The sequence below is a fragment of the Saccopteryx leptura genome, chromosome 2 (assembly GCF_036850995.1).
Source record: "Saccopteryx leptura isolate mSacLep1 chromosome 2, mSacLep1_pri_phased_curated, whole genome shotgun sequence".
Taxonomy (NCBI): domain Eukaryota; kingdom Metazoa; phylum Chordata; class Mammalia; order Chiroptera; family Emballonuridae; genus Saccopteryx; species Saccopteryx leptura.
In genome coordinates, this window is record NC_089504.1 from 43,128,184 (window position 1) to 43,142,149 (window position 13,966).

Sequence of the window (13,966 nt, forward strand, 5' to 3'; positions counted from 1 at the left end):
TATTCATAAAAAGGGGTTCAAGCACACCCTCCAGGGAAACTAACAGGGGTGGTTCTAGTTAATTGAAGGGGTAATCCATCCCGCTTATCAGTAACATAGGCAAGAATGGATTATGACCCGGCAGGGTATTGAATCAGATACTGGAAGGCCAGATGGAGGTTTCTGGAAAAATTATTTTTCCTCTGAAACCCTTTCAGAAACTCTACCCTTTCTCCCATCAGTGTGAATGACCGCAGCCCCTCCGTTGGCCTCATCTAAGAACCCATGGGGCGGGGGGCATCTGTGAAGGCAGAACCATGAGTGGAGGCGAGTAGAGATGAAAAAAACTTGGGTCCCTGATAACATGATTAAGCTGCTGGTTTAACCCACCCTAAAACATGCTCTACCTTTGAAGATCCTGTCTATGAGCCAAAACTTCCTTATTATATAAGAAACACAATTTTGAATTGGGTTTACTGTCATAACTAGAAACTGATACAACACCCTTTTCTTGGTAGCCATGGCTTTTAAACAGGTAATTAGTTCCCAATTATGGAAACAAATTGTCCGTTAGAGAAGAATGGATTTACTGCTTCCAAGAACTGAGCATAAGAGAGAAAATGCTATTTACAGGCACTGTGAATATCAAGGGAAAACAGCCATCAATATTGAATGATTTTTCTTGAAATTTTATTTTGGCCTATGTAGTGCGTAAAATGTACATTTAACTGAGCTTAAAGGTCTTCTTTTGGTTGATTTATTTCATGCAAGACAAATGTTTTGAAAAAAAAATACAAAATAAAAACAACATGATAGCTACCTTCATAAATTACCTCAGGATAATTTGGGTCTGCACCTAAAACAGAAAACAAAACAAAGATGTGTAAGTATGCATCAGAGTTTAACAAAATACTTACTAACTTAATACCCACCAAAATGAGCTAAACATACAGTAAAGACTTTGTAACTGAACAGACTGTTTTATAGGACAGGTAAATAAACACGCAAGTCTCGGTGTGTTTCCCATTCACTGTGTCCCCTGCCCCAGTCCCACGGACCCCACTCTCTAAAACAGAAAAAAATAAAGAAAAATCACAAATCACGTTAGCTTGAAAAACTTCAGCTATTATATAGTTGGCCATTTTAATTGCAATTTTGGTATTTTTATCTCAAAGACAGCTCATTTCTGTACACTCTTGTAATTCTCTGATGAGTTGGGGGTTACTTTCAAACTCTGTTTTGACAGATCTATTTGCATTCATAAACATTATTAAGTGCCCTGTATGATGATGTCTAAAGTACAATTTTGCTCTCTGCTTAGTCTTCAGAGAGGTTGGCAAGACTACATAAACCCTTTTTTTATGTTTGCTCTGACACCACACACAAAAAATAAATGTACTTTCTCTATTGAAATTGTTTATGTATAAGAGATTATAAATTAATATGTCAAAGAGAAATATAAAAGTAGACCCACTTAATTTTTTTTTTTGGATGACTGCTGTATTCACCGAGATGATCAGAATACTCTGTTTTAAAATATTCCTGTGAGCATTTCCAAAAACATTTTTTAAAAGTCGCCATCAACAAGAACTGGAGACAAAAATATTTCCTACTTTTTCTCCATTCAGAACTAACTGGGTCTCTAAGTAAAAGCCTAACTGGAAACAAAATTACATTTTGATATAACATTTAAGTAATTATAACATAAATTTCCAAAGCTACTTCCTATGCTTTTAGTCTTCACTTACCACTGAAAACCTAAACTTGCAAATCACAAAGCTTACTCAGTTCTCATTTCACTTCTGAAACTAGCAGAAAAAATATAATTTAAAAATAAAGTGAAACGAGCCAATTTTCTGTTCATGTATTCCCTAGTGCATAATTAAGGTTAGCTTAAATGAAGAATCAAATAAAAGTGGCCCTCATGTTTAAATTAAAATTTTAACACAGTTCAACTAGAAGAACATTTACTTCAGCAGGAGAAAAATGAAGTAACTGATTGTGCACTTTGACTCAGCGATGTTGTATACTGTTGTGCAGCTCATGCTTTGTACACCTCTAGGGGGAGCCATTCAGACTATAGTCTCTGTGAAAAGCACCACCTGAAATGGTGCAGCGCATTCCTGTGCAGTCATGTGAGGTGGCCCTGCATCAATTCACGCAAAATCAGCCATTTCAGGAAATTTCAACTGTCTTTTGAGTTTTATTATCCCAAACATCACTTCTAAGTTTTGAGTTACAATATGTCAAAATGTACAGTCAGAATTATTTGGAGCTGATGTGACATTCCAGAGAAGGACTTTGAAGACTACCCTGCAGTTTGAGAAGTAATTCAATGAACAAAACAGCAGCATGTCCCAGTGGCAGCCCTGGTCATGTTACTTGCTGGGCACCCACCCATATGCTGAAGTCCTTTCTCTTTGCAGAGTTCCTGGACCACATGGTGTCCCCTCACGAGAGGATTTCCTGCCACTGCTGAAGGAAAGGTCCTATAACTCCAAGTCAACAAGTCATTCTTGGAACTGCTCAGTATTACTTTAAAGGATCCTACTCTGGCCCCCTTCTCCATTGTACCCTCAAATGTACACTCTGGATCTGCAAAGCTATCTGCCCTCCAGATCCACTCTTCACTTCTAGACCTTACTCCAGGTGCCCAGGACCCAGAATTCGCTCCTCACGGGTTCCAAACACACGTCCGAGGGCTGACCAATCTTTCCCCTACATCTGTCAGCACACGGGTGGCCACACTACCAGTATAAGCAAGTATACTTATTTATGTGACCCAAGACCCAAGGAAGAGGTGAGGACTGAACCAGTACAGATGGGCTGGGGTGTCACATGCTCACTCATTACATCTTGCTAAATAGTTGTAGGCATGGAACAGGGGCCATGGACAGAGACCAGCTCTACTAAAACCACTATGCTCTAACATGGAACTCCAAGAGTCTGACAATCTGATCTTCAAACCCAGCCTTCCAGGTTATTATACACATATATTAAGAGGAGGCTAGCACCTATTTTACTTAACAGTTCATTAAGTTGATTCATATTTTTAAAATATTTGGATATAATTACAAGGACCTTCTTTTGTACTAGGGTGACCCACCATCAAGATTGCCTGAGACCAGGAGGATTCTAAGACATTGGACTTGAAATTTTAAAATTAGCATAGTCCTAAGCAAGTCCTTGAAGTTTGTCCAGGAATAAGGGCTTTCCCTGGGCATAGAACTTTTCATGCTAAAAGTAGGACTAGCCGGTCACCCTGAGCTGTTCTCATGCCCTCAGAGGCCCCACACCCAGTCCCCACCGGCTTTTACAGATACAATTCCATAAAAAGTAAAAAGACGGCCCTGGCCGGTTGGCTCAGTGGTAGAGCGTCGGCCTGGCGTGCAGAAGTCCCGGGTTCGATTCCCAGCCAGGGCACACAGGAGAGGCACCCATCTGCTTCTCCACTCCTCTCCCTCTCCTTCCTCTCTGTTTCTCTCTTCCCCTCCCGCAGCCGAGGCTCCCATTGGAGCAAAAGATGGCCTGGGCGCTGGGGATGGCTCTTGGCCTCTGCCCCTGACGCTAGAGTGGCTCTGGTCGCGACCGAGCGACGCCCCAGGTGGGCAGAGCATCACCCCCTGGTGGGCGTGCTGGGTGGATCCCGGTCGGACGCATGTGGGAGTCTGTCTGACTGCCTCCCGTTTCCAGCTTCAGAAAAATACAAAAAAAAAAAAAAAAAAAAAAAAAGAAGTAAAAAGACGTCTGTGAGGATTCAGAGCCCAATTTAGCTAAGCCACACACTGACCGGTGTAATCAACCTCATCAGAAAGGGAATACCCAAACACATTCCTCACACAAAGCTCCCCGGAAAATCCACAATGACGACTCAATTCAATGTAGCAAACATCAGGTACAGAAAAGTAGGATTTGGGGGTGCGATCTAAAGTAAACAGGCTAGCCCAGCATTTGTAACACAGGCTATTTTCCAGACTTCTGATGCCTATCGACGCATGCCTCCTCCTACCACGTTCACCAGCAAATCATCAGGTCACGTCTACGATTTCTGAAAAGCACTACATTTTCCTAACTTCATTTTCCCAGATGTATGAGATGTACTGTCACTTTACTCTCACTGTCAGGAATAGCCAAATTTAGTGCAAGATTATGAAACTCACAGAAAGACAATGTGGAAGAAACAATGATGCATTCATTGTTTTATCTGTTTTCCTCCCTAGCATATTGTTCTATATCTGATGAGGGCCTACTAGTCTCAATAAAGAAATGTCTTCCCTGACTGGCAATGGCACAGTGGATTGATCATCAGCCCAGGACACTGAGGACTCTGGTTCAAAACCCTGCGGTCACTGGCTTTGCAGGATCATTGACATGATCCCAAGGTGGCTGGCTTGAGCTCAAAGGTCACTGGCTTGAAGCCCAAGTTTGCTGTCTTGAGCCCAAGGTTGCTGGTGTGAGCAAAGGATCACTGGCTCAGCTTGAAGCCCCACCCCCACCCCAAATGCCAAGGCACTTATGAGAAGCAATCTATTTTAGAAAACAACTAAAGTGAAGCAACTAGAGTTGTTTTTCAACCCTCTCCTCCCCTTCTCCCTCTCCCTTCTTGTGTCTCTCTCTAAAAAAATAGAAATAAAAATAAATGATGAATTCACAACTCCATGCTGTCCAAAACTCTATAGGGAATATGTTTTTTTTTAAAGGAAAAAGAAAATTTTAAAAAAAGGAATGCCTCTTCGTGTACAAAGGTTTGGGGAGCCTGGCACGGCGGGTGCACAGACCTAGAGTTTATAAAGAACAAGGGTCACATGACTCCAGCTGACCCCAGCTCATCAAGCACAGTATTTTGCTTCTAGCAACTTCTCAGTCAAGCGAACCTCCCATGTTTACATTCCCATCGTGAGGTCTATCATTTTAAATATAGACAGGGGTGGGGAATCACCACTTTCCTTTTTCAACTTCTGGCAATGGTCAAATTTTGAAAATATCCTGCTATTTTTAAGTGTAACTTCTAGCTGGTTTCTTTTATTCAGTTTCAACATATTCATTCTATATTGTTATATGTTGGTGATATTCAGGACTAAAAAGTGGCTAAGGAAAGGTGAAAACTACCTCTGAAGGAAAAAGCCAAGGGAAAAAAAATGAAAGATAAATGAGTAGCATCCAACTTGAGTGGTGTTCTTGTACTGGGGATTTGAGAAGGATCAGGCTTCCTTGAATCCTATGCTAGTAGCATTCATCTGGTAAGAAATCTCAAACCTGGGCAGCAGGGGGTGACCTCAAGCCCGAAAGCTTCGGGCTGGGAGTCTCCAGAATAGAATGTGGGAACCTGGGAACTCCACGAACCCCACTGGCATTGCAAACAAGCCGCAGACCACACTCTCTCTCCACAACCCACTCAGGGCAGAAGCTACTACTGTTTCCAACCCAAAAAACATGAGCACCAAGCAGGAGTGTCTGAAGTTCAAGTTCTATTATCTGAAGAGTCTGTTGAGTGTCTCCAGCGCTACACTCACACTTGCACTTAGGTTCCTGACCTAAGGCATGTTTTCTGAAACTACAGGAAGAAGACTAACAGGTCCAGAGCTCAGCCAGAAGCACTCCTGTGAAAAGTACAATGGAGACTGGTTTACAGCCTCACCTCACTCCCAGCAGAGCTCTGTATTAAACCCGTGGTGCATGTGCCCCCGAAAGAGGAGCTGTGGGGCATACAGGCTTCTAACTGTGGTCAATGAAATCATTCCCCCTCCCAACACTATCAAACTAGAGCACCTCATTATCCTCTTCATTTGATGATAAATGACTTCAAGAAGGCGTCTATCTCCTAATCTCAGTTATGGCTCATGGGTAAATCTTACAACTGTATACAATTCTTCATAAGCAAATCTTTATGACTTTTCAACTGTAAGACCAGTTGAAGGAAAACAACATTTGTAGGATTAAAAAAAAAAATTGTGGAACGATAGGAAGCCTGACAGGAGGGTTCACTTTCCATTCGGTTGCAAAGATAAAAATAAAGCAGAGGCCAGAAGACAGACCTATTGCCCTTCTTTAAGCATTTTGTCTCTAAGGCCCTAAAAATAAAAAGGATTTTTCTTTCAATTTCATTTTGAGATTCTCTTTAGTGTGATCTTGAAAAATATTTCAAAAAATTCCATATGATAAATCCACAGCAAAAGGTTTGGTCTTTTCAAATAAACTGTCCTTTGTCAAGTGTGTTTTCTCTCAGGGTAGTCAGCCTTTTGATTTCGGATCCTTCTCCTCTTCCCTTTTTGAATGGCAGGCTGCAGTCAGGTCCCCAAAAACATGCCCAAGTTCAGATGGATGGGTCTCACTTCTGACTGAACCATTAATGCATGCAGCACAGGGAGTCTCTTCATGTTTCCTGTACAAAGGCGTCTTCCAATGACAGGAGAGGATAACAGCATTGGCTTTGGAACTCCTCAGGAGTTTTGGGAAGGATAATTAATTAACATTAGTACTCTTGAGACATAAAGAGCTATTTAAGTATAAATCTTAATTATCATGATTAGTATGAGTCTATGGCTGAACCAGACTTCACGGTTATTTAAGGCAGAAAAGCAGGTAGAACATTCCTTTCACTCTCAGAACAAGAAATGGGTAATGACAAATGGACTGAGGACCTAGTAGGGGGTTTTCTATTTTCTCAATTACACTTTTGGAGGAATTCCTTTCTCTACATTCTTTGGCCTAAGTACACCAAATCTAAATCTGCCAGTTTAAGGGCAATTCTAAGTGTTCTAGTTCATCCAGACGTCATGAATCTTTTGATAAAAAGGCACGAATGAGAAGCTGGGGGAAAAACTCCTCCAGTATTTATAGTTTGTTCCTGACGCGAGATTTTGCATAGGAGACAACTGCTCCGGAATCAGGAAGCATAAGTCACTAACTCCCACTGCTTGTGTGAATGAGCATTCTTGAGCTGTGACATTCTTCCTGAATGAGTGGGCCATAGAGACACTCTTCTGTACAGCTTAAAGAATGGAGAGCTTTAAACTGAGGGTATTTTATCATGTAGTGTTCCAGCTAGGTTTGTTCCAAGTTAAATGATCAGTCACTTGGGTAATGATTTCCATACGAAAATCCACTCTTAAACAATCACGTGTTCACGTTCATCGAACTATATCACCTTGAAAATTCTTGAAATGTGTGTTATCTGATTAGAAGGTACTAGCCAAGGCTGCAGGGTTCTTCTTCATGACACTCAAACAAGCAACAAAAATTCCACTTAAAAAGATACTCTTCACCACTTATAACCTCCACACAGCCTCCACACACATTCTCATGTTCATGAAGATTTCTCTCTATGTAGGATTGAATTCCAATGACATAGTGGATCAATTTAATCTCAGACAAGGCTTATTTTTGTCCCATAAGCTAAATAGGATACAGCAGCATCTTTGGAGAATTCTCAAATGGCCCCTTGCTTTCCATGTGTGCACCTGCTCTGCTCTCTCTACTTCGTATTCTCTCTCCCAAGTCTCCTAAACCCATGCATTGAATTCATCTTATTTTTTTGCCAAATCCAATTGGAATGCACCCCAGTGCACTAATTATTCTATATTTTTATCATTATTACTATTGTTATCCTAGAGAGTCAGCGTGGATATGTGACCAATTCTTCCAGTGGCTTCCCCCAGGTTCTGCTGGGCAGAACTACCCTCGTTACTTGGAATGTGGTCCAGCGTCATCTGGGAGCTAATTAGAAATGCACAGTGTAGGCCTGACCTGTGGTGGTGCAGTGGATAAAGCGTCGACCTGGAAATGCTGAGGTCGCCGGTTCAAAACCCTGGGCTTGCCTGGTCAAGGCACATATGGGAGTTGATGCTTCTAGCTCCTCCCCCCCTTCTCTCTCTCTGTCTCTCTCACCTCTCTCTCCTTCTCTGTCTCTCGCCCTCTCTCTTTCCTCTCTAAAAATGAATAAATAAATAAAAACATTTAAAAAAAAAAAAAAAAAGAAATGCACAGTGTCAGGCCTTCTCCAGACCCTGGAGTCAGAATCTCCATTTGAACAAGAGCCCCAGGAGCGCTGTATGCTCACTAAAGTTTGAGAAGCTCTGGTTTCTAATGCTCGGAGAGGTCTGACCAAAGGCAAAAGGCCCCAGTGGGCATAAAGGACAGCAACTGACACTGAAACATAAAGCACACCTGGAAATAGCTCGATATCAAACACTGAGTGGGGCAGGCGCTCTCTGACGGTGCCTGCACCGAACATTTAGGGTACAGGCGACAGATGTCTTTTGTCCCCAGTGATCTCATTCCAAATGGGAGGAGAGAGTGAAAGAGCTTAGACGCCAGAGAGAGCTTACATTTCCCTACTCTCCCTGGGAACTGAACTTAGACTTAGTATTTCTAGACTTGGAGCTTTAGGGAGAAGCCTAAGGTGGCAGTCCTGAGCTCCTCATCCCTGGGAGGCCCAATCTCCTAGAGAAGGGAGAACAAGGCCGGTGCTGAGAGAAAAACAGTTCTGGGCAGAAAGCTTCCCCCTAATGGCTAAAAACACAAACACAAACATGAGGAATGGGTTCCCTCATTAAGGATTCTCTCAGAGTCCACCTCTGAGAGCACAGCACTGAATAACCCACAAAAGAAGCAGCTGACCACTAACCCATGTTCACACCGGGCGTTCAGGGGTTCCAGAGAGAAGAGAATGAGGAAACACTTAGAAAAGAACCTCCTCTGGAGAGGAGCACTGCCCTTGCCACCACTCCACCCTGGGTATCCACGGCAACGTTCTGAGAACTTGAACTTGTTCCCTGCAGGCAAAAGGCTCCAAAGATGAGTGCCTGACTCCTGCTAGAGAAGGCTAAAGCAACCTGTGGTGGCAGGATGCAGGTGGCACTTGGGTTAGACTTGTAGACCCAGAGGTGTCAGGACAAGGGTTCATGAGGGCTTCTTATGGACCAGAGAGAGGCAGAATGAAAGACAAGTCTGTGAAAGGTGTCTTAGGTGCTGACAACAGGACCTCGCGGAGAAGCAGATCCCAACGCAAAGCTGTGTTCCAGGTGCTGAGGAAGGAGTTGCTTCCACCAGTGGGAATAAAAATGGGTTTGCTTCTATTGTGGGAACTGCAGAAGAGGGGACTGCAGAGAGCAAAAATCTCTAAAGAACCCATAAAGGTTTCCAGGAGAAAAGTCCATGAATCAGCCCTGAGATATTCAGGTGCCAGGAAACAAAGCTACCAGCAAGCACACTTCCCTGCCATCTGTTCCCCATGTCCTCTTGCCTCTGGGCAGCAGAGGGGCTGACACTTCACCGGCAATGTCTAGCCCCACCCCATGCAGCCAGCCTGAACTGGGACAAGGAGGATACTGGCCCTTAAATCTAAGTCCAGAGTTTTGATTTCTACCTCAGACAGGACTTGCTATTTCTCAACTGAGATTTTATCTGCAACCTTACATGACCAAAGGGTTGTCTGTTCCTCAACAAAGAGCAGGAAAACCTCACCTGGGTCAGAGCTCTCACCCAGACCAGTGATTCTCACAGATTCTCATGCTTGCTGAACACTGCAGTCACTGCGGATCTTTTTTTTTTTTTTTTTTTTTTTGTATTTTTCTGAAGCTGGAAATGGGGAGAGACAGTCAGACTCCCGCATGCGCCCGACCGGGATCCACCCGGCACGCCCACCAGGGCGACGCTCTGCCCACCAGGGGGCGATGCTCTGCCCCTCCGGGGTGTCGCTCTGCCACGACCAGAGCACTCTAGCGCCTGGGGCAGAGGCCAAGGAGCCATCCCCAGCGCCCGGGCCATCTTTGCTCCAATGGAGCCTGGCTGCGGGAGGGGAAGAGAGAGACAGAGAGGAAGGAGGGGGGTGGTGGAGAAGCAAATGGGTGCTTCTCCTATGTGCCCCTGGCCGGGAATCGAACCCGGGTCCCCCCGCACACCAGGCCGATGCTCTATACCGCTGAGCCAACTGGCCAGGGCCGTCACTGCGGGTCTTAAAAACACAAAATGCTGAGGCCCAAGCCTCCTCTGAGAGTGTGAATCAGAATCGCTGGAGGTGACCCCAGGAATGTGCCTCAAACATGAAATAAGATAAAATAATAATTAAATAAAACTCCCCACTTGATTCTAATGTTCAACAAGGAGCCAGGCGCTACTACTGTTCTGGGCCTAGAGAAGCTTGCTCCTAGTGAGTAGATTTTAAAGGAATAAAGAAAAACAAAAATGAAATGAAATTAGACTGATTGTCACAAGTTGTGCTCCTTAGTATGCAACAAAGATAAACACTATGGCTTTCCAGATTTCATGTCGAAGCCAAAGATTATGCTTTGTGCTTTAAACATAACCAAAAACTGAACAGAGCTGATGAGTTCAGTTCTATATGGGATGAAATGATCAACCTAGAGTCTGCAGTTTGGAAAAGTCTTTCCTCCTTTTCTCAGTGAACGGCCAGGTCGCCAGTGATTAACAGATGGGAAGGCTCTAGCTTGTACCTGGGGTCCTGCTGATACCTAAAGACCTGATGATAACACCTGTTCTTCCTCATCTGCACTCCAGCTGGCTCAGTGTTGGAATCTGCAAGGTCCCTGCACTCTGTAAAGACATTCTATGGGGATCTTCACTGCCTGCCTCACACCCTGTGGATGGCACCCCTGTGGCCCGGCTGACGCTGGCTAGAGGTCTCTCTGTCTCATCCTTTCTCCAAATGAAAAGCAGAAGGCTGCCTCCACATGAGTATTTATTTACATGCCATGCGAGAGTAAAGGCCGTCAGAACTCGAACTACATCCAGTCAGCCCGTCCACGATTCCATGCTCACCCATGTCTGTTTCAGGGACTTCTTGTTTTTGTTTTTATTTCTGTTTTAATTTACTTTGACACATTTTGTTCTCTAACTCCAAACAGAGAATAAACTCCTAAGCAAGGTGACCGTCCCTGGAACTCTCCGCTCCGGGCTGAATGAGGAACACACTCGGGAAGGACAGCAGAGCTGCTGCTTTCGTTCGAGCTCTGCGCGGCCATGCAAACTGCCTCCCGGGGGTCCCAGGCCTCCCGCTCCCTTGTCAGCCAGAGCGAGTGATGTTGAAAAAAAATCTCATCGAAACAATGGAGAAAATAGAGCTGAAACTTTTTATCAGAAATATCCGTATGAGCTAAACTTCATCAATTACTTTATGACGACAGCAGAAATGCTGAACAAATATAAACTCAAACTTGACCTGGTGTCCTTAACTTTTGGAATGTACCTTTGGACCAGCAGGGAAAAGATATAACTATATTTGCTATTTGTTTATTTTCCTTTAGTTTTAAAAGGGGAGGAGAGGGAAAGGAATCAAGTCTAAGAAAGCCCATTATCTGTATGCTTCAGCTACAAATCTTATAAATGCCCACAAAGATTCTATCACACAAGCCAAGTGAGGTCAAGCTCTAATTGGTCACACTGGTTTATGGCCCATGAGGGCCATTTATATCTCCTCTCCCTGGGGGCCAAGTCTCCTTCCTTTCCACTGTCATTTATTACTCCTTGATAGCTGGCCCTTGAGTAAATACTTAAAGAGAAAAAAAGAAACCAAAGCAGTCTTTTCTAAAAGCATATACTTGTATTTTAAAAAACCTGATAAATAAAAGCTAATAAATAAGCAAGAAGAGAAGAAAAGAGGGCACATACACCTTTATAAAATTGAGCTTAGCTTTCATTTTTTATAAACAAATGATTACTTTATTTAAAGAGAATATTTGAGAGATTCCAAGTTACTCTTATGCCAGAAAACAATTCCTTCCTATTACTAGCTAAGTTAAAACTAACAGAAATAAGATAAAAATAAATAAATAAATAAGGCCACATGGATAAGAGGAGCTAAGCTCTACCAAACACTGGCACCATACAGAAATGTTCAAAATAAAATCCATCAAAATCCTACCTAAAATAGAAGCTACTGGCTTTACACGAACAGAACTGTGCATATATCAAAGCACACAGACCATTTCTAAAACTTTTAAATGCCTGACCTTCGCCCTGCATCAAGTTCATCTCCAACGGTTTCAAAAGGCAGTTGGCAAAATTCAAATAAAGTCTGAAGTTTCGTTAACAGTAATGGCCCCGTGTCGGTTTCTCCGTTTTGACAGATGCACCGCAGAGGATGTCAGATGTCAACAATAGTAAATGCTGGGTGCAGGGCCGCTGGGAACTCTCTCTACTGTCTTTGCAACTTTTCTGTAAATCTAAAGTTACTCACAAATCAAAAGTTTATGTAAAAACAAACGAAAAGGCGTCCCAAAGCAGAGGCTCTGAATTTAACTATGAAGCCATGTTACCTGAAACATGCAGTAAACTAGAGATTTACGACAGCAAGTGGATCCAAACAGCTAAACTTCAGAATTAATGGGAAGGCAACTACCAGGGGCGCCTGTGCAAGGCATCCAAACCGCTCATTTCTACACTCCTGAAAGTCTGTTTGTAAAGCAAACTTAGAGAATTCAAATCCCACTTTGAACACTCTAAGGAAACTTGTGCATGTACACAGCTGTTTAATAAACACCAAGATCACAAGAACACTTATTATGCAATAAGAATTATGGACATTCTCACTTCCTGTTTGGTGAAGGTGGCTTCACCTGCATCACCTCTGTCCCCGAGGCTGCCCCGTGAGCCAGAGGAGTTTACGCTTCCCAAGCAGCCCCTGCCTCGTAGATCTCTAAGTTTCTATGTTCCTTTCCTTCTGTCAAGCCATTTTTGTGTGGCCTTTGATTAACTCAATGCTATTATGGTGAAGAATTCAATTGATGTACAGGTCCCAATACCCAAATACAAGCCCTCGGCCTCCACAGTGGCAACAGTCTTTGGACAACAAGACCAAGCAAGTGAGATAACTCCACTGAACAACAGGATCTGAAGCAGGTAAAAGCAAGGACAAACCAACCTTGCTGTTACCTGGGCTCACACTAAAATCTGGCTGCTAGCCACGGAACGGACCCCTGGTGCAAGTAACTCTTTTTCCCCAGCCCAAACCATTGGTCAGATGGAAACTTTCCATGTCCCTAGAAAAACAACTCAGGATCTGATAAAAAAGATGCCTCATCTCAGTCCAGCCCAGATAAGCAAAACATGCCAGGGCACTGGGTTCTCATCCACACATGAAAAAGCAGGATTCTGAATTCAAACAGATAAGGGTGCTAGAAAATACATCTTAAATGGTTCAGGAGCCAACCAAACACAGTTCTTCTGCTCAAGGTTTTGCCTGGGTTTTGCCATTGTGGTTATAAAATCTCATTTCAACACTTGGGATAAAAATAATATGTATATATCAGATCATTGTTCTAAAGTATTCATCCCCCCCCCCCCCCACCCCATCACCTCCTTGGAAGGAGTACAAGACCCAGCCCCTCCCTGAACTTGGCTTTGGTCTTATCTCTACTTTGACCAAAGGCACACAGGCTGAAGAGATCACATGCCAGTCCCAAACCAAGGCCTTAAGAAGCCTTGCGTATCTCTAATTGTCTTCTGTACACAATACTTGCCCAGGAAGCAGGTCTCCTGTGTAGCTGCTCTTTCTTCACCCTGCACTGCAGCCCAGAATAAAGATGCCTGGGACAACATTGCCCCTGCTGACCTACAGACCCATTAGCAAGACTGGGAAGGTCAAATGGAAATAATGATATTGTAAGTCATTGGGGGTGGGGGGCTTGTACACGTGATTTTGTCCACAGTGAAGTGCAGACCCTATCTTCTCTCGAGATGCAAAATCATCGGGTACTCACCGTCATCAATTCCAGGCCAGCCCATGAAGTGAGCAGAAATCTGTTTCTCATCCTTCCCATACTCATTCTTGGCTACTACTTGTAGTTCCATTGTTCATGTGAGTGGGTTTATCCAGCTGGAGGCAGCCATGGTACTCCGTGTGATTGGTAAACATGGATTTTATACAGATGTATTTGGACTCATTCAGAATTGCCCCGTTATTGAACCACTGAAGCGCTGGTTTGGGGTTGCCTTTCACAGTGAATGGAATGCACCAGTGGTGGTCTGA

General features: G+C 43.6%; 1 protein-coding gene across 1 annotated transcript in view; it reads right to left on the reverse strand.

The window, feature by feature from the left end:
- The window catches only part of NTRK2 (neurotrophic receptor tyrosine kinase 2), a 311,995-nt gene that overhangs the window by 283,990 nt on the left and 14,039 nt on the right, over nucleotides 1-13,966 (reverse strand). Inside the window, 3 exon segments of the mRNA XM_066367881.1 lie at nucleotides 800-835; nucleotides 13,698-13,783; nucleotides 13,785-13,966. Of these exon segments, the coding sequence (XP_066223978.1) occupies nucleotides 800-835; nucleotides 13,698-13,783; nucleotides 13,785-13,966 (304 nt within the window).